Genomic DNA, 20,140 nt, shown 5'->3' with positions numbered 1-20,140 from the left:
TGAAGCATATTCCAAAACTCAACAATATTTATATTTAATTAAAAAGTCAAAATTAACGGTTTTGTATTTAGGTCTTAAATGCAGGAATGTCGAATGTCCATCTTATCTGCCTTTTTAGAAGTCATCTACAACAGCTAGTATAAGTGTTATTCATAAATTTCAACACAATGCAAGGAGATATCAAATTATATATACACCTATGAATTAAACTTTTAGGAAGAATATCAACAGCCTGCCTTGGGAACAACCCTGACTTACAAAGTGCAAAAATTTTCAATATTTTAATAGAGGAAAAGCTGCTTCTTAAGTTCATACACACAATGGCACAACCTTAAATAAACAAAGGAAAAAAAAAAAAAAAGGATGCAGCTTATAGAACCAGGAATCACAGAATAACTGTGGTTGGGCATGATCTCTGGAGACAGTCTAGTTCAAGCACCCTCTGCAGAGCATGAGCAACTAGAGTAAGTTGCTCAGGGCAGTGTCCAGGTGTGTTTTGAACAACTGCAAGGATGGAGAATCCACAACCTCTCAGTGCAACCTGTTTGTGTTTAATGACCCTTACAGTAAAAATTTTAAGTTTTTTTCTTCTGTTCAAGCAGAATTTCCTGTATTTCAGTTTATGCTAATTGCCTCTTGTCCTGTCACTGGGCACCACTGAGAAGAGCCTGGCTGCAGTTTCTTCACACCTTCCCACCAGGTATTTATACACATTAACAAGATCCCCCTGATGCTTCTCTTCCCCAGGCTACAGAGTTCCAGCTCTCCCAGCCCTCCCCACATGACTTCAAGAACTTCATCTTCATGGCCCTTTGCTGTGCATGCTCCAGTCTGTGCATGTCTTTCTTATACTCCACCCATGAAAGAACCTTGATTTTCTAGGTGCCTTCTGCTATAAAGCAGTACTTTGGTTTTCTAAGTGCAAAGACCAGAGTTCTCAAAGGTGACATTGCAGCTTTTAAAAACCTTTATCATGTTGTTGCTTCCTTGTGAAGAGGTATGCTAACTCTGAAGCACCCCCTTGGTATTACTCATATTTACTTCTTTGTTCAAACCTTTTACAGGCATGCCAGCAATTCAAAGAGCAATTTATGTTTCACTACCACAGACAATGTCAGTTACACACAAACAATGAAAATAAAGCAAGCAATCTAAAACTCAGCAAGAAGCCTATTTCCAAATTAATCTCACTATGTTTTACTGGATTACATTTTGCTTTGGGGAACTCGCAAAAAAATGGCAAACCAGTATAAGTTTAAGAACTGTTTTATGTATTTGTATGGTGCTGCAGGCATACAGGGGTAACTACACACGACTATGGATTTTTGTAACTGATCTTTCACTTTACTTGCATTTTAATGATATATTTGATGCACAAAAGTTGTTTGCTTAATATAACTCCCAAAAATGTTATGGATTATCTGGTAATCTCTAGTTGTATTTTTCACCCTGAAAATAATAACCACAATAACTGAATCAAACATAATCAGTCACTGAAGATTAAAATGAAATTAAAAATGCATTTAAAAAAAATGAAACTTAAAACAAATAACTAACTATTGATTAACAAGCATCACACAAGTTTTGTGGCAGTTACTTCTGAAGCCTTTTACCCACTCACCTGACCACAACCACTCAAAGACCAGCTGGGTTCTCTCTGGCTAGTATTATGCAACAGAGATGTCCTTGTGATCACTTCTTCTGGTCACTGGGGGATAACCTAGGGCTTGTCCTGTGGGATGTCAGTGGACTCCCTTTTTCCCACCTGAACCCAAGCCAAAAAGTGGCAGCCAAAACAAAGTAAGCATACCGGCTGACAAAGGAGACAGCAGACACACAACTTGCAGGACCAATATTCCTAAATTCCCAGTTGTCGATGCACCAGGTACCTGCCCATCAGGTTGCTGTACCTCATCCCCAGGCACAGTCCCTCATATTTCTTACATCTCTATTCTGATGGAGATGACCAATATTTTTTTTAAAGCCATATATGAGACTGCATAAGACTTGGCAGCATTGTATGTCTTTTAATAACATGGAAAAGAAAAACTGTCATATACATAATGCAGGTTCTTGGGATTCTATTTATCCTTCTTTAAGGAGAAATTATCTTTTCCCAGCATCAATGGTCTTACAGGACCTCCCCTAATGCTAACATAGTTTCAGTAAACCTCAGCAATTAATATGTAACTTATTAAAGAACAACAATCACCTTACTAATGTATTTAATGTGTATTCCTAGCATTTTAAGGAAAAGAAAATGAAAACCGGGTTAATAGAAAACCAGAAAAAGGAAAACATTAAATAATTCAAAATGTCATGTACATTATCTTATCTTTAAAGGATTAAAACTGAGCACTGAAGGGAACTTCTCACAAGCAATCCTGGCTATGTATGGAATGTTTTATGCTTTCATGTACATCATTCCATTTCACCAAGAAGTGGCATCAAGTAACGAGAATAGAATGCAAAAGGTGAGTTACACTAGTTGAGAGTCAGACCCAGAAAACTGCAACACATATGTAGGTTTACATTACTGTAAGTAAAAGTCCTAAGCAGCCAGATAAGAGGAGCAAAGAAATGCAGGGCTGAGAGGAAAAATCAGATGAGAGCTAACAGTCAACAGACAGCATTACTTAAATCTTTTATCATCTATATCAGCTCTGAGAAAGCAATCAGAAAAACTGAAAGCCTACCTTATTGCTGATTTGAGAAAGATTTTTGCAAGCTTAGCCTTAGATATTGTGTAAGCTGTGAAGAATGACTTTCCACAAAAGGCCCTTTCCCACCTGAGGAACGGATTTCTGTAATGTGCTTTGCATGGGGCAACACTGGAATGTCAGTAATTTGTCAGTATACACCTTGGCAGCCCATTTACACTGCAATGTTTGTAATGCAAACCACATATATAATTTTGCTCTAAAACTTGGAACTACCAAATCCTATTTTAGACAGCTTATTTTACATTGTAAAAGCCTTAAGGGACTGAAACTCACCTATCCAAGAGGTGTTGCTGGAATACCACAACAACTCAGACCAGCTCAGACACTAGAACTGGCAAATCCCCAACTACAGCTTTGTCCTTGGCTCTTATTAGGAGGCTGAGCTGGCTGAATATAAAGCACACCCTAGTCATAGCATAGGTCTTCAAAACGCAAAGAATATGTAATATTTTCCTTGAAATTCTTTGCCGAAATGAACTAATAGAACTCTCAAAATAAAAAGATAACATGGATTGCATCTATTATTCTGCATTCCAAACATCTTCACCAATTTGACCATACTCATTTATTTAATTCTGACATGTAACTTAATTATTAATACTAAATATATTGCATTATTATTGTATTTTACACGTGTGCTAACTAAATATTTAATAAAAAAATAACAGTTGAAACAAATTGAAGTTTTTCTTTTTTTAAATAGCAGTTGAAATGAAACCTGAAGCTTACTTGGAGTCAACATATTTCCATTTTGTGGCTCTCTAATGTATTTTTATTTTCTTATAGTGGAATTTCCCATGAATCAGGAATGATCCTTTATATCTATCTATGGAGTTTTAAAAACATATCTACGCATATCAAATGTAACTTGCAAATATTCAGGTTCCTGATACCTGTGAACAGCTCCGCTTCTGAGGGTAACTTTTCCTGTAACCATTTCAAGAATACGATCCCAGTGATTCAGTGTTTTCCTGGGAATGAGGAGGCGTGCTACAGGGCTAATTAGGTCTCCATTAGCAATAAGGCTGAAATAAAGCACAGTAAAATAACTTGGAGGAGCATTTTAAATAAAAATCATCTGAGGTTAGGACACCACCGCTACCACCACTCTGACCCCCAAATGGTAGCTCACTAACTGAAAATTCTACTTACAAAATCGTGTAGGGCTCCTGGAGTTGTTTTCGAAACCGTGCTGACACAGTGATTCTACTGTGAGTAACTGGCTTGACCTGCAAGGACAAAAAGAATTAGAAATTACTCAGTCCTCACTCTGGGAACGAGTTTCCTCTGACCACCACCAGCAAGGGGAGCAGCATGTCTGCAGAAAGAAGTTCCTGTTTTTAAAACATGCATTTTATTCCATTCCAGCTTCACCTACTAACAGACCATACATAATTACTGCTGCAGGTTTATATACATCTTGAATAATAACCACAGCATAGTGTACCAAAGTGCAGCACTGCACAATGTATGTTTTCCACTGAGAGATGAGAATGGTATGGACATCTTTGGTATTGTTGTTCCTAGAGACCCAAAGCAACACTCTCAGATGCCATTCTTTCTTTCTTAGTCTTTACTGCTCATAGCCATGGCTCAGACAATTAAACTATCTTCTCTTTATAACAATAAATCCCATTTCTAGATCTCTCTGCTATTATGTAATATGTACTTTTGCTGTTGTCCACATCCGCCAGTGATTTATAAAGGTTGCTGAATACTGTGTCCATTTAGGGCAATGATTCACAAGTGAGATGAACTGCAGATTTTTAGCTCTCAGAATAAATCATAGGCAACTTAATTCCCAGCATTATATCCTATACTCTTGAACAGACACTGTATTGAGAGCAATCAGGCGCCTCAACATTAATGCCATTATACTGAACAGAAAGTTACACAATACCACCTAGCTAGGATTCCCTATTGCATTTACAAACACACCCTCAAATTAAAAAAAAAAAAAAAAGGATAAACCCAAACCTCAAAATCATTAAAATCATTAGGAAGATTTTTTTTAAATTCTCCATAATTAGCAAATCAAAATAAGCTGTCAAACCCCCCAAAAAATTTGAAAGTCATAGTACATGTATTAACAAGTTGTCTGTATTTCTAAGAAGGACCTTAAAAGCTTGATTCAATACCTGGCATGCACAGACATGTGCTTTCAAACAGATGTACGAAGTTTATTTAAATTAGCAATGTTCCAGTCACTATGTAAAGCAGCCTAATGACATGATGTGTTGCAGTTTTATCACACTCTGTGCTAATAATTTAACCAATACTTCTCCTTTAACTTATGGAAAATGGTTTTGGCTCCAGTGCTTTAGATCTTTGCTTGGATTTTCACACAATTTCATTTAGCATTTGACAGGACTGCTTTCCAGATCTTTCTCTTGTATATACTGAAAAAAGCAAAAGAGGTGCTCAACCTATTAGATATTCCCAACTGGCTAAAATGATTATTAAAATAGTCAAATCTGACTTCCCACATAACCCAAAGAACGTCAGACAGCAAATTCTGCGCCAAGCACATAAATTCTGGAGCTAAGATAGCTCTCATGGGTAAAAACCAACCAACAAACCAAAACAAAACTGGTATTCCTGGAAAACAGCAACAGGTAAATCTGTTGAACAAAATCTTTTCTCAATGCCTGCTAAAAAAGAATATCTATGCTGAATTCAACTCAGTTTTGGCTTCTTGCCTTTCTCAAAGGCCCTTGTAAGCAGCATAGCCCTCCCAATCGTCCCTTTTCTGACAGACTCACAAGACATGAAAGCCTGTGCTGCTCATGGACAGAGAAAGGCAGAAAGGCAGCCCTTGCACAGCGGCATGATGAAACAGAAACACTCAGCAGCAGTAGTGGCATAGTGATCTGAAGCTCAGTGCAAAGGGATATTTTGGCCAGAGAATTTTACAAGAGGAGAGACAGCAAGAAAGATATTACTACTGCATTGTGCCAGCAGTGCTCGTGGACCAGACTAGGACCCAGGCCCCCAGAATGGCTGGGAATCTCCCCTTTATGCAAGTTAGTAGGCAGTGTATTTACTCCTTAAGATCTGTTTCATAGATCCATGTTTGTCTTTGCCTCATACAGTGGGAAATTTTGTACTAGACTGCACATAAATTATATATTAATGGAGGGGTGTCAACCTCATTTTCACTGTGCGCCACATTAGCCTCGCAGTTGCCTTCAAAGGGCTGAATGTAATTTTCTGACTGTATAAATGTAGGAGTAGTTACTCACATACTTGCTGTTAATTCCAGTGTGCTCTGAATTAGGTGGAAGATTCACACCTGCTACTACAGGCTTGGAAAGAGAGTAAGGGGTTGTTATCATACAGCTCATTACGTGAGGTAGCAAAATTTGTGGAGACTGCCAAATAATTTAGGAGTTCAGCCATTCTTGCAGAAACATTTAAAACTCATTTTTTCAGGGCATAACTGATGGTTTACATCAGCGAAATCTGAGCTGAAAATATATTGAGTCTCCAGGAAGAAAAAGAAAATACACCTTAAACTGCAACATCTGCAAACATTTCTATTGCTGCTATAAGCCATGAAGGGTTATTTCCCCAATGTAAGCAATTAAATAGCTTTAGAATACAGAAAAAATAAGGTAACTTTCTAAAGAGTATGCTACTGATGGCTGAGGCAATACTGATTTACTTCTGTAGCATCTGGTCCAAACATTTAGATTTCAAACACAAGTTGCATCCAAAATGGGAATGACCTAACTTTGGCTGCCCTTATACCTTTCTGCATAGCTGCTGGGTTACCAGGCTAGCCCCCTATAGAGTGTTCAATACGTAACTAGTAAGCCTTACATCAACTTTTTCTAAAAGTTGATTCCTCATCTATTCCTGATGCTCACTTATGCTGTTGATACCAATGCTCAAGCTCCCACACACTCCAAACAGTCCATCAAACTAAGTTCTCCAATCCAGTCTGTAACACTAGGTTTCAATGATCCACACTTTACTGGAACTAGTTACAAGGCATTCGCTAAGTTTAAAGGAGCTCTTTAAGATAGTCCCAGGTGTGCCCAATTATTTAGTTGTTCCTTCAAGCTGATAAAACCATTACTGTTGATGTAGGTTCCTCAGAAGGCCATCATGTTATTGCATACAGCACAGTCACCAGGCTCCTGAGAAAACAAGCAACCTGGCAGATGTTAAGAGCTCATTTATTATTCAGAGGATTGTATTCTTGTCAATAATAGATACTGTGGCATCAGCTTGCAAGTCTGTCTTCTGGGTTACTCTCTCAAAAGGTTAGTAATATTTCTGTCACCCTTCTGTGAGTTAACAAGTTGGCCTTATTCTTACACAAGCAAAATGCAGAGTACTGTAATATAGAAGCAGCTTGGACAGAGACTTAATATTTGTCTTTTATACGTAAACACAGCCTAAACTAGAACAAAATACAGTCTTTCATTGCTTTGTTAAGTGTGTTTAAATCAAACGTACCTCCTATATTAAAAGGTGAAAAGAATACATTAGTGTAATATTACATTTGCTAATGTAACACCACAAAAATCAGTGCACAGCAACACTAAGATGACTATGACACCATTAAAACACCCACAAGTATTTAGTACAGTGCATAGACAAGACTTCATTTTCTGGGAGCTTGGAACAGAGTAGCCCAGACTAAAATAAGCAGGTGTTGGACCACCGTGGCACAGAACTCTCTAAAGAGATTTTTGCCTCACATGACATGAACAGCACACTGCAAGCGTACTACAAGCATACTGCATCTTTTCTTGGGGTCCACATGCTCTTAGACAGATGTTTAGGCTATTTCTGTTTGTCTGGAAGAGAAGCGATAACTAAGGATTTTGGAGCTGCCTGCCCCCAGAAGGTTCATTTTACAGCTGATCTGCTTTGGGGACCAAAAGAAAGATAAACATCCAGGACACAGGGACACTCTGATGGTGCAAATGAGAGAGAGGAAAGAATAAAATAAATATATAGATTGTAAGAAATTTTTGAAAAACAAAAAGAAGTGGCTGCACAGAGGTGCTGCAAGTATGCTGTGTACAACACCTTTAATTTTTAAGCTGGCAAGCATGCAGATATGCAAGCAACTACATATAGTATAATGTAGTATTCCAACAAAGCATAATGTATGTTCTGGCTACAGCATATCAAGCTCTCCAAGTATAGCAGCGCAAAAACTCAGCACAAGCAACCCTAGCCTGCTCTGAAGCCACATTTTTAAACATTATTCTTCTATTTCACCTGGCTGTCCTGTTCTCTCTTTTTTTTTTTTTTGGCACAGTCTTCATGTTCCTACCCCAAAGAGTTTAGAACAACTTCTGTCTGACCAATATTAAACTATTTATAGTTATGAAAAGCAAGGAACATAATTTCAATATACAAAAGTATACATTAATAAAATACCAAGTACTCAGCCGCTGTAAATCAATCTAGTCCCTTTGAAGTAGATGAAGTTATGTCAAAACACCTCAGTGGAAGACCTGATCCAGGATTTAATTAAAGAATACATAGTTCTGCTGCTGTTTGTTAGTAGGAGATATCACAGTGCTGCAGTCTCTAGAGTATCCTGACCCCCCGGCACTGCAGGGTTACATATTAACAATGACATGGTCCTGAGTGAAGGCTTATGCTTGCATTAAGAGACCAGCATCACTAGCCCCCTAAACCTTTTATTTTGTTTTAATTTCACCAGCCACATTCTCAACTGATGTAAATCAGCACTTTCCCATTTACGTCAGCAACTGTAAGCAGATTTCCATTAATCAGTGGTCTGGTCTCATTATGATTTTATCTTTAAATTTTGTACATTTTCAGCTTGTTTTAACAGACCCATTCAAGGGCAGCTTCCATATCCTGTTAACAAAGGTTGCCAACATTTCACAATTTGTGATGAGATATTCATCTGAGTACATACAGCAGCAACACAAAGCATTTAGAGGTAAAGGAGAAAGCATTATATCAGTTGAAACTCAGAAGGCACTTTAAGTACACTGGAGGCAACCAATCAAATGAGAATTTTCAAGGCAACAAGAACTAAACACGGTCACAGACATTCAAAACCACCATCATGTTTACCTTTCTATTCTACAAAGAATTTGTTATTTCCCACAGTGCCTCTTATACCAATAGAAGTGTGGATCTTTTTTTTTCTTCAGAGAGGAGTGAAATAACTTTGCGAAGCACCTTGCAGAGTTTGGAAAAAAACAAAGCAGCTAAACTCAATACAGGCTACATTCTGGGAGTGGGGACAGATCTGCAGTGTTTGAGATCTCTGTCAGCACTTGAATTTCAGAATACATTCTACAGAGAGTCTCTCAGAGCCCAGCTTTCATCTTTAGTTGTAATTCACTGTGGTTGAGTTTGTGTTGCTGAATGTTAGCAGCAGCTGAGTGCCTCCTAACATCCCTTTGAAAATGTAAAGCCAAGGGGCAGATCAGGATCTAACTGACACATGGCAAAAAAATCCACACTCCCACAGCTGCTTTATAACAAAATTCTATACATTTTTCCCTTATACTAAAAATATGTTAAATAGTCACAAAATTTAACAAACACAGATGAAACACTTAGCAAACATATACAAGACATTTCACAATCTGCTTCAGGTACTTACATCTTCCACTGTTGACTGTTGGCCAAAAGAAAAAAAAAAAAAGGTCAGCAGCCAAACCATTACCACAGGTATATGATCACATGTACACATGAGAAAAATAGTTGTTATAAGAAAACCATTTGGAATTAGTGTGTGCATACCCACTTGTGTATACATGTATATAATGTGTGTATGCATACATACATACATCAATTTAATTTAATTTTCATGCAAAAATTCCTATTATGTTTATGTTCAGCTGACCACATGAAAGACTAAAAACATGTTACTGCTTTTTAGAACACTACGGATGGACTTGCTCATGCAATGCTTCTAACTCAAATAAGTGTTACATTGGGAAAATAATGTTATATATACGGCATTACAAGGAAATCATAATTGAGACTGGTTACTAATGTAAGGACTCTCAGCAACCCACACATTGGTTTGAAATACACAGATAAAAAGAATGGTTTTCACCTCTTTCTTCAGAAGTGTGTTAACCAGTAAAATGTAGAAAACAATACCTAAAAGGGAGATGTTGCAAAATTATGTGTATTGTTTCGGTCGGTGTGAGCCTATTTGCTGATCCACATGCATTAAGTTTTTGCTTCTATGAAGGCTACTTTGTACTTTTCACACTTACTATAAAAATACTGACTGGAAAGTCAGACAGACCCAGCAAGCTACCCAACCTCCTGTTGGCTACTTGGGACTTGCAAGAGGCATGTGACACCTCAGAGAATCGATCCTTCTCTATCAGAAAAGTGTACAGTTCATTAAATAGTATTTTAATTGTCCCCTGAACATACCATGCTGCATATTTAGTTTCTAAAAAGGTTACTTCTATGTACTTGAGAATAGTTTCAAATAGAAACATGTCATTCTTAGCTTTTCTTTACCTTCCAGTGTTTATTAAATAATAAAAGATATGCCAAATACAGGGGTCTGGCAGCATTTTCATAGGCTGCCATGAAGACAGAGGTTAGTTATCCATAGCTATGAAATGGTATGGCTTTCAGATTTATTTCCTTTTCTTACCAGAAATGGCCCCCCTTCAAAGGAGGCAACTGAACAACTGCTAGATTTACAGGTTTACACATATTTATAAAGCCATACTGGACAGCAGCAAAACAACAGTCAAAAAACATAATTTCCCTGAACCAAACGCTCTGTGCTGGTTTGATTTAAACAGGTTTAAGAGCTAGCCCTTCTTATTGCTGTATTAAGGTAGTCTTGGGTGCTACGAACATCTCACTCATTACTCACGTCACTTTATAACTAACCTTTTGAATTTTTAAATATTTCAACACAATGTCACATTCCAAATTTATCAGCTCAGGCAATGAGCCATGGCTTTGCCAGTTTGTTACAATGGCCTGTTTGTTAATCAATGTGCCCACGAAAATTGAAAACAAATATTTGCATTCCCCAAGGGTAGAACTAGGGTCAAAAGAACCAAAACCCAATTTATACACACCATCACCGCTGTGTGATGTGAAAGAAAGGAATGTTCAAGGTTCAGTGATCAAAAGCAAATTAGAACAATAAGTTTTCTAAAGCTATTACAGCACAGGAAACACTTTATCTTATCTATTTCATAGAAACATGACATTTTTAAATGGGTATTTTTATACACTTTGATGAAAGATTCAGAGTCAAACTCACTGCAGTGTTTGGTGTGTACAAAACCATTTCAGTTATCCTACACAGTAATTAACTTGGATAATCTATATTTGCCTGGCTACTTCACATTGCTAGATGGTACAGTGGATAGTACAAAACAGCCTTCAGCAAGAGCCTACTCACCTTTCTGCTGATGTGGATACAAAGCACCAAACTGCTATTAACTGAGCATATCTCCAAGCTTACATAAATAGGTCACAACACTGCAGCAGTACACAAACTTCTCAGCCCACATAAAGCACAGATAAGCCAGAAACAAACTATGCCAGAACAAATGTTCATATACTGATTCAGGGAGCCTTCTAGACTGCAAAACTCCTACAAAATTCCCAAATCATTTAAAGCTACTCTGTTCACCTCCAAGATAAATCACCCTCCTTTTCAGCTGTGGTAAGTATAATGAAGTTCATATCCCCTGTGTATCTGGGGGTCTCACCCCATCTTGCTAAGCCCTGGAAATAAAAATGTTTCTCTTGGGATCTCTCATAGTTTTAGGTCATTGGACAGACCTTCAGCTTGGATAAATCAGACAATGGCACGGCCCTATCTGCCCAGGTATTTGGCCTGTGCAGTAGCCCAAAACAGATCATATCTGTATTGCTTCTGAATCCCAAGAATAGCTCCTATTTTTTCTCTGATTTGCATGATGTTATATCCTACAGTGCTTACAACACACACAATGATGGCATCAATAATGCAGATTTTATTCAAGCAAAATAGATCCTGATACTCATTTCTGTCACGGACATAATGCTGCCAATTCTGACCATTTTTGCCTCTCATAATTTGCGTATTTTAAAATTCCTTAGATTCATTTAAAGCAAGAGAAAGTCTCTGGCCTTTGTGGCTGGTCAGAAGGGCCAGAACCTGTGAATAGTGACAGCTGAAGAACAAAAGCAACCACCAAAAAAAAATTTTTTGTCCATCATTTTTAATCAAAGATAAAACTTGTTAATATTTCCATTTCATTTTAGTATGCAGCAACAAGTTTTTAATAAGACTAACATGCCCCATTAAAAACTTCAATATTGGCATCTCTTGCCTTCCTCCCATCCTCCTCAGAGACCAGAAAGAGCAGGTACACTACAGAACAATGCAGATATGTTAATCGAGGAGGAGACCAACTTTCATATCAAACTCAATACAGACCATGAAATTCTCCAGTGGCATGAACCAAAGCCTCTAAATCCACTAAATCCATTTGTAAGCAAGCTGTTAATTATAATACTCAAAAATTACACAATTCAGATATACAAAACCATATAAAGATAGATTTTATTAATTCACAGGCCTAATTAGATAAAAAGGACACAGCTTATGTTTTAACTGGATGTCTAGTCAGTTCTTCTCTGATTCCTCCTAGTATTAGATGATGAACACTCAGGAAGAGTATCTGCTTTGTATGTCTTGTTGTGCTAATTAAGTTACCAGGATACTAAATACCAAACAACGATATATAAAATTCAACCATTAAAGATGTTGCTCAGGAGATTAAAGATGTATTTCACATCTTTTTTGATCTTTGCACTTTGATAGTCTTATTCTTTAAACTACACATACTATTCCTAACTCAGTATCAGAAAATGAGAAATCCCTTACTCAGTCTGTGACACTAGCAGTAGGAGAAATGTAACTGTTCAGATATGGAGTAGCAAGAGGTTTAGTTTTGCATATTGGCACAGAATATGAAGTAGACCTTTATACACAATTTGTTTCCAGACATAAAAATATTCTATGTGCAGTAATTTTGAATAGCTCAAATTATGTTTGTTTCTTTCTAATTCTTAGGAAAGAATTAGGAGATAATATCCTGTGAAAATAGATTATTTTGACATAAAGTAGCTGTAATTTGCACATGCTGGCATAATTTTTAGTATCTTTTCAGGCACACTCTTACCCTCACAAAACTATCTCCTGTACAGAGAAAACATGAATAAACAACTTCTATCTGACAGCTTAAAGTTAAAGTGAATCAAAAGTACACTCAGTTAAAAAATGACAACTTTTTTCTCATGATTACACCTGTACATTATTTGTCATATATGATAAATGCTAAATTTGAAGTAAACAATAATTATAAATACTGGGATTTTTCATTAGAATGTACTTGGGAAAAAAAGCAAGTACATTAGGGACAAGGTATATCCAGCATAAATATATCAAAATCATTTGTGAAATCAAGACAACATTATCAACTTTCAAAATTCAATTTTTACAGATTAATCAAATCATATCATTGCTGACAGATGAGTGGTGACTCCACTGCCTAACAAAAAAGATGAACTTAAAGGATGCAGATGAAACAATTGCCATAAATGATACTAAAACAATCTGATTTTAAACTATGGAGGAACAGAGAGAAACAGAGAAATGGCAGGTCCTCAAAATACTTTTCATAGACTCATAGAATAATTTGGGTAGGAAGGGACCTTCAAGGGTCATCTAGTCCAAACCCCTGCAATGAGCAAGGACATGTTGAACTAGATCAGGTTGCTCAGAGCCCTGTCCAGCCTGGCCTTGAATGTCGCAAGAGATGGGGCATCTACCACCTTGCTGGGCAACCTGTTCTAGTATTTTACCACCCTCTTACAGCAACATCTTCGACGCCGTTCTGGAAAATTCTGATGGTAAGTTCATATCTACCAACTCTCAAGCATTGTATTTTTAATCTCACATCCCCCTAACACAGTGCCTGCCTCTTCTGTCAGAACTGGACAACTAAGGAGCCTTTCCTGACACAGTATCCCACCAAAAATGTAGTGGGTGACTGACCCAGGCTGCGATCTGCTGATTAGCTACGTCTGACCCACAAGACCCCACAGCAGGAGTGGCACTAAGCTGATATGCTGCAGCTGGAGACTACCAGTAGAAGGCACATTCCGCCAGTCACAGTTTCGTGCTGCGGTCAAGCTTCATTACAGGAATATACACATTCTCTGAAGTTCCCTAGCTAGCAAGCACACTCTCGTTGATGTCCTAGCACATGTCTGTGTCGTCCAATGTGTAACCAGTGTGAGGACAGACAGGCACTGAATCAAAAGAAGTTTCAAAATGTTCAAACATTCCTTTAAATCATTGTAATTATCCAGTATTTTCACTAGAGAGAGATGTTTTGGGGTTTGACTCAGATGCAAATATTCAGGTCATACATGTACAAAAGTTTTGAGGAGTCTTTTCTAATCCTTTGAAGAATCATTAGTAAAAATATTGATTATTCCATCCTAGAATACTCCTCGAAATATGACCACAACTAAACCACCTGACAAAAGAAGCTGCAACTGAAATAACCTTATGGAATAATAAAGTACATTTATGTAAAACAGAGGAAAAAAAAGTGATGAATGATTGGAAAATGTGAGCAGGACACAACTTCTACATGTGAGACAACAGAACTGCAGAGGGTACCTAGTCTGAACATAGGATGAACATGAAGTTAGGAAGGAAGTTCAAGATCTGATAGGTGATGGGCAGAAAGTCCCTAGTGCATCCCCCTCACCAGAGCCCCTGACACCCATCACTGAATCCAACAGTCCCAGAGGCACACACAGCCACTTGTAATGCTAAATGACAGCACTCCAGAATGAACCCACCACCCAAAGAAATTGGGTAAAGTGACCCTTCCTCAATCAGTCACTCACTTGCCTACAACCAGCCAGCTCTTACAATGTTCATTTTCATATTTACTGCCCTACAACAGTTCCTAGTTGATGCCTAATAATGTTACAAACAAATGGTAAGTAAGCAAATGTTATAAAATTGTGGACTGGGATGTTTACATTGCTTAAACGTCACAGAAAACGCAGTGAACCTAAGGAAAGGAGTCTACATCATCATCTCTCTATAGTGTAGAGCTAACTCTTTATGTGCCTTATGCAGGGTAAGATGTGTAAGTAGAGCTTTCTTAAATAACTCTATAAATGTTTTTCTAGAATATAAGTCAGTAAAAAAATCCAAATGGAACACAAATGACAATGAATTTTGAGCAGCACAAAAATCACTTGTGTTAGAGCTTGCTACACAATCACCTTGTCCTAGAAGCCCAGTAGAAAAAGAAAATTAGTAGAAAAAGCGCAAACAAAAAATCTCAGTGTTTTGACTACCCCCAAAAAATCCATCTGCTATCCACCAAGGGCAAATCCATCTAAAAGGTCAGTAAAGGGGCTTAATGAGGGTCTACTATGAACTTTTGATAATAGATACTGTTTCATAAAGACACTATAACCTTTCTTTTTTCTTTTGGTTGCAAGAGACTGTTTCTTTGATATCAAAATACATCTGCTTTTCTTAGGTGCCTGCAATTCTTTGCTTTTACATTAACACACTGCAAAATCTATGGTGCTAAAAAAAAACTTCTTAGTAATAAGAAGTCAAAGAAGAAAGGAGGTTTCACCTGAACACATTTTTCTGAAACAAAGGGAATTTAAAACAAACAGTTGCTGACAGGAGTTGCAAACACAAAAGCTCAGTTAATTCTTCAGCAGCTTACCCAGCCCCAACAACAAGTAAAATTCATCTTTTTGAGCGCACAGGGAGAGACCATCTAGATCAGAGACAGTGCCTACTGCCTCCATACTTTACACATTATAATTGGAAAATAACATTCAGTACCTTTTACAAACAAGTTTATAACAAACAAATGGTAACTATGTCGGTCCATACTTCCTCAAGAGATTGTTAAATTCCTCAAGCACATCATTTAAAATGTATTTATACTTGCAGATCGTCTTCACTACAAAAGGGATCTCTCTTGCAAAACAAGAAGCTCAGTTGCCAAAACAAGTGACGGATGGAAACATACCTGAGGAATAGCTTGTATCAAGGCTTTTGCTTGGGTCAGGATGAAATCTTTTTACTACTTTCCCTACCAGTAATGTAACAGTAAAATGTTTTAAGACATTATTACAACGTGAGGGCTCTGCCAGAGGATTTAAAATAGCCAAGAGCATAGCTGCCATCTGCTGAAACTGACACACAATTTTCCCATGTTTCTGGGACAAGTATGTTATTTCACTCTTACTGCTGTCCCTGGCTGAAGGAGGGAGAAGGCAAAATTCTGAACTTACTCTCTGCTCCCACTTTTTCCTCAAAAAGTCTAACCTAAGATGGTATGTGACAATTCTGGGGGATTAGCTTGTTGCAGAAGCCATCCAATAGGAACTGAAAAATTAGACTTTTCCTAGGAAACTTGTTCCAGCCTTCCATGTAAAACAGCTACCACAATGAAACAGTGCAAGAAACATGTCATCACTTATCTGCTGGGATAAACAGCAAACCAGAAGGGAAAGAGTATTGCCATGTCAGTAAAATGCTTGAGCTAGACATGAATTTGCTCATACAGGCAGCCTCTCTCCAATGCTGCTGCTCACTGCTTTTAGCTCTGACTTGATCTTTCTTTTCCCTTTCTTCATAATCCACGGCTCACCCTTCTGACCATCATGCAAGTCAAGTGAATTTGCAGCACTGTAAAAACAGTGCTGCTGGTGTTACAGCAGCATGAGAACTAAGGTGCTTTTCCTAAACTGGTATGCTGCTGCTATTGCTAAGAAGAGCAAAATACAAACAGGCAAGGAAGTCCTCAATACATATAACAGTGAATTAAGTGAGTAAAGACAGAGATGTGGCTTTAAAATCTCATCAGCTCTGGCAGCATGCAGCAGGGAATAACTTGTGAGATTGTGCTTGATAATTGTTCAAACACTACTGCATCAAGATCACCTCAGAAACCAGGGAACTGAAATCACGTGTTCATATGAAACTGAACAAATTGCAGACTGATGTTCTGAAGTGAAAAGGATCTTGCAGGCCTTTCCCGTTCTAAACTCCTTCCTTTCTTCTGACAATTACTAATTTTCTCTTGAACTATTCTCTTCATCATGTGCCTAAGTACAACAGTCTGAAAAAGGTTTGCAAAAGCAAAAATGATATAAAGACATCTATCTTTGAAATCCAGTGCAACCACCACTGGTATTTTTGCATAACCAGCAGCATCCCATCTCCTTCCTGGCCCTGAGCATGGCTCAAAGTCTACTGAATAAATGAACACTGAACTACAGACATCACACGAAGTGACACTACTGGAACTCCTGCTACTTAGAAACATTTAATAAGCGTTCTGTATCACTTTCATGCCCTTTGCTTCTATCATAAATTATATGATCCTGCAATAAGACTTCAGTATGGCCCTCCCTCATTCATCATCCTATACTGACAGTGGTCTATACAAAAAACTTCACCCAGAAGAACAAGGCTGTAAGTTCAAGCCCATACCTTGGCTTGATTGGTCAATAAAAAATACCTATTTTCCATCAGCTGAGCATTTGGCCCATTTATTTCAGTTGTTTGAAGGCCTTAGACTGGTAAACTAGATTTTAAGAAACTAGACACTGGATTAAAGGAATCTATCATTGCTATCAGAAGTATTGATAATGATATGATTTAATTGAAGACCACCTTGAAACCTGTTTTTTTAAAAGACCCAGCTCTAACTGATACTCAAACTATTCCAACACATCTTACAGACAATCACATCTATTGGCATATTCCGTTTCTCATCTTAAATAGATATAGATAGTATTTAATGAAGTACATAACATTATATAATTGGTTCATTGTTGGGTTGTAACAACACATTTACATTAAGACCACTTTGATGAAATCTTCCCCTGAGCTCCTCTTGTCAATTGTAGAGGACGCGCAGATAACACAGGTGCTTACTAGCTGTTAGCTTCAAACATGTCAGGCAAGGCACTTTACAGGCCAACAGAATCACAGTATTTGAGAAGCTCCAGCTAAAACTAAACCAGGGCATAACCGAGAGAAATAATATTGGTCTGGTCAGTGACAGAACCTGTTCCTAAATGTTAAATCTCAGCACCTTACAAGAACGGACACTAAATTATTTCATTAGATGAGTTCCCAGAATACATGAGATGGAGAACCGAGAACTTCCTTTCAGATTCACAGATTCCAGTAAAGAAGAGAAACTTATTTCTGATGCACTGCTCAGTCTGTCTTGTCACTCCATGAGAAAAGTGAGAAGAGAGTTTAGAAAGAAATTAATGCTTTATACTTCACATCTATTCTTCTTCCTGAATGTATGCCACTGTATTTACACCGTATCTTGAACATTATTTTTTTCTTGTTTAATTCTAGCTTGACACATATTTTCTAATTATATGCAAATTTAAAGTAATTGAGATGCTGCCTTAGAAAAACAACATTAGAGTTACTCCCAAAAGCAGATGTCAAACATTTGGCAGTTCACCTAACACCAAAGAAAACCTACAGCTGCATACAAATGCACAATGTACAGCTGCTGCATAACAGTTTCTTCCTTTTGCCTTCCTCCTCACTAACTGGAATCAGAAATAAATATTTGTAATTGTTTTACTGGAGAAAAATCTGCACCAAGAAACACTCATCAAGTAGGAAATGCCAAATTAAGTGTGCTTCATACAAGCAGAACTGATACCTTTGTACCTAAGCATGATGTTATCATCCTTAATCACTGATCATGGATTCCTCAAATATGTTTCTGTGCTACCTTTTTAAAGCTTTCAGATCCTTGATACAAACTATGCAGGTACAGAAAAACTGTCTTCACAACCAGGCCAGCAGCAATGTGCTTCCAAAACTTGGTCTAGGGCAAGCCAGGTCTAATAGCCCCAAGATCATCTCTCCTGACATAGGCAAAAAAAATCCTGCACCAATTCTGAACACGCAAGCAGCACTCAGGAATACTGTGGCACAAGGACATTTATTGCAGTGATTGCTCACCCTCAAGGCCATTATTTTTTGGTTCACTGATGCAAATCCAGAACAATCAAGGAGAACAAAAATGTAGCAATACTGCTGCCCCTCCTGGTCCTAAAAACACATCTAGGTTTTTGATTTCTAAGTGAATGCCTAAAAAAAAGTGAAAACAGAACTTGTCTCCTCACATCATTTTAACAGAAATATAGTTAGGTGTTCTGTCATTACGCGCCAAAAGTTCATTCCTAGGACTAAATGATTAGGGCATGAAAACAATTGTGTTATTCATAAGCCCAGATAAAAATATGTAAACTATTACTAGGTTTCATCTCCTTTTTATGACTCCTCTCCCCAAATAAATCAATCACAAAGTTAAACTCAACCTGGGGAGTTAAGCTCTCCACAGAGATTGTGGAGACTGCAAACATAAGTCAAATAGGAAGGAAAGAAGAAAGCAAGCTGAGATAATGAATGGTTTATACTGGTTTACTTCAAAGCCAATGAAGACAACAGGAGATTTTCTTTACATAAAGTTTTAAACTGGATGTGGCAATTCAGAAAGCTGAGAGGAAGATGATCAGTGCATCATGCTCAGAGCAACCAGAGTCATCGTCATGGAAATAATATGTTCAGAATGGTAGGTAATTGTATTATTATTAGACATAATAAATATATTGAAGAAAATCAGGCATAAATGCAGGAATATCACTGACATTAACTGAAGATTTACTTCTTAAATATTTCAGACATCCTACCTCATTATTGACTTCGACAGGTTTCTTCTTTGTTTCTCCAATGTCCAAATAGCTGTGGAAGGAAAACAGTTTTGATTATTTACAGAAGCAGCTAACTTACACAAGATATATATTTCTACACTTTTTTCATACACAAAGCTTTTAAAATTTACCATGCCTCAAAGTAACATAAAAAGTAACTAATTCAAAATTTTAATGAAAAAGTGTTAATATAAATCTGAAGACTAGCCCTCTGGGCTAACACAAAAGACAGAAGAGAAGCAGCCACCTTCTCCAAATCACTGTTGATTAGAACAGACTATCAATAACCCCCTTGTCAGAAAGAAGTTCACATACTACTGTGAGGTAGATCAATAAATCTCAGCATGATATCAACTTACCATATTTCAAAGTCACCATTTTGCTTCTTAGTTTCTCACAGTAAATCTCTGACAAATTTAAAGCTTTCCCCCATACCCAAGTTTAATCCAGGGCACTAGCTAAAGTTTAAATGTATCTACGCCACTTGTGTTTCAACAGGTTGTGGATATATCTGAACACTGTACATCCTAGTTTCTCATGGTTGTGATGAACCAATAGCATCTTCAGATTTATTTTATGAATAGACAAAATATAAGCCTCAACTGGACAAGAAA

General features: G+C 37.5%; 1 protein-coding gene across 1 annotated transcript in view; it reads right to left on the bottom strand.

Moving 5' to 3' along the window:
• DCDC2 (doublecortin domain containing 2) overlaps positions 1 to 20,140 on the bottom strand; it is a gene marked incomplete at both ends in the record, with an annotated part of 67,829 nt that overhangs the window by 43,154 nt on the left and 4,535 nt on the right. The window contains 4 exons of the mRNA XM_080339108.1: positions 3,617 to 3,748; positions 3,876 to 3,952; positions 9,334 to 9,348; positions 19,506 to 19,557. Coding sequence (XP_080195234.1) covers positions 3,617 to 3,748; positions 3,876 to 3,952; positions 9,334 to 9,348; positions 19,506 to 19,557 — 276 coding nt within the window. The remainder of the gene's footprint in view (positions 1 to 3,616; positions 3,749 to 3,875; positions 3,953 to 9,333; positions 9,349 to 19,505; positions 19,558 to 20,140) is intronic.

Source organism: Nesoenas mayeri, assembly GCF_963082525.1.
Source record: "Nesoenas mayeri genome assembly, chromosome: 2".
NCBI classification, from domain to species: domain Eukaryota; kingdom Metazoa; phylum Chordata; class Aves; order Columbiformes; family Columbidae; genus Nesoenas; species Nesoenas mayeri.
The sequence above is the reverse complement of the archived record's forward strand: the minus strand, read 5'-3'. Positions and strand labels throughout refer to the sequence as shown.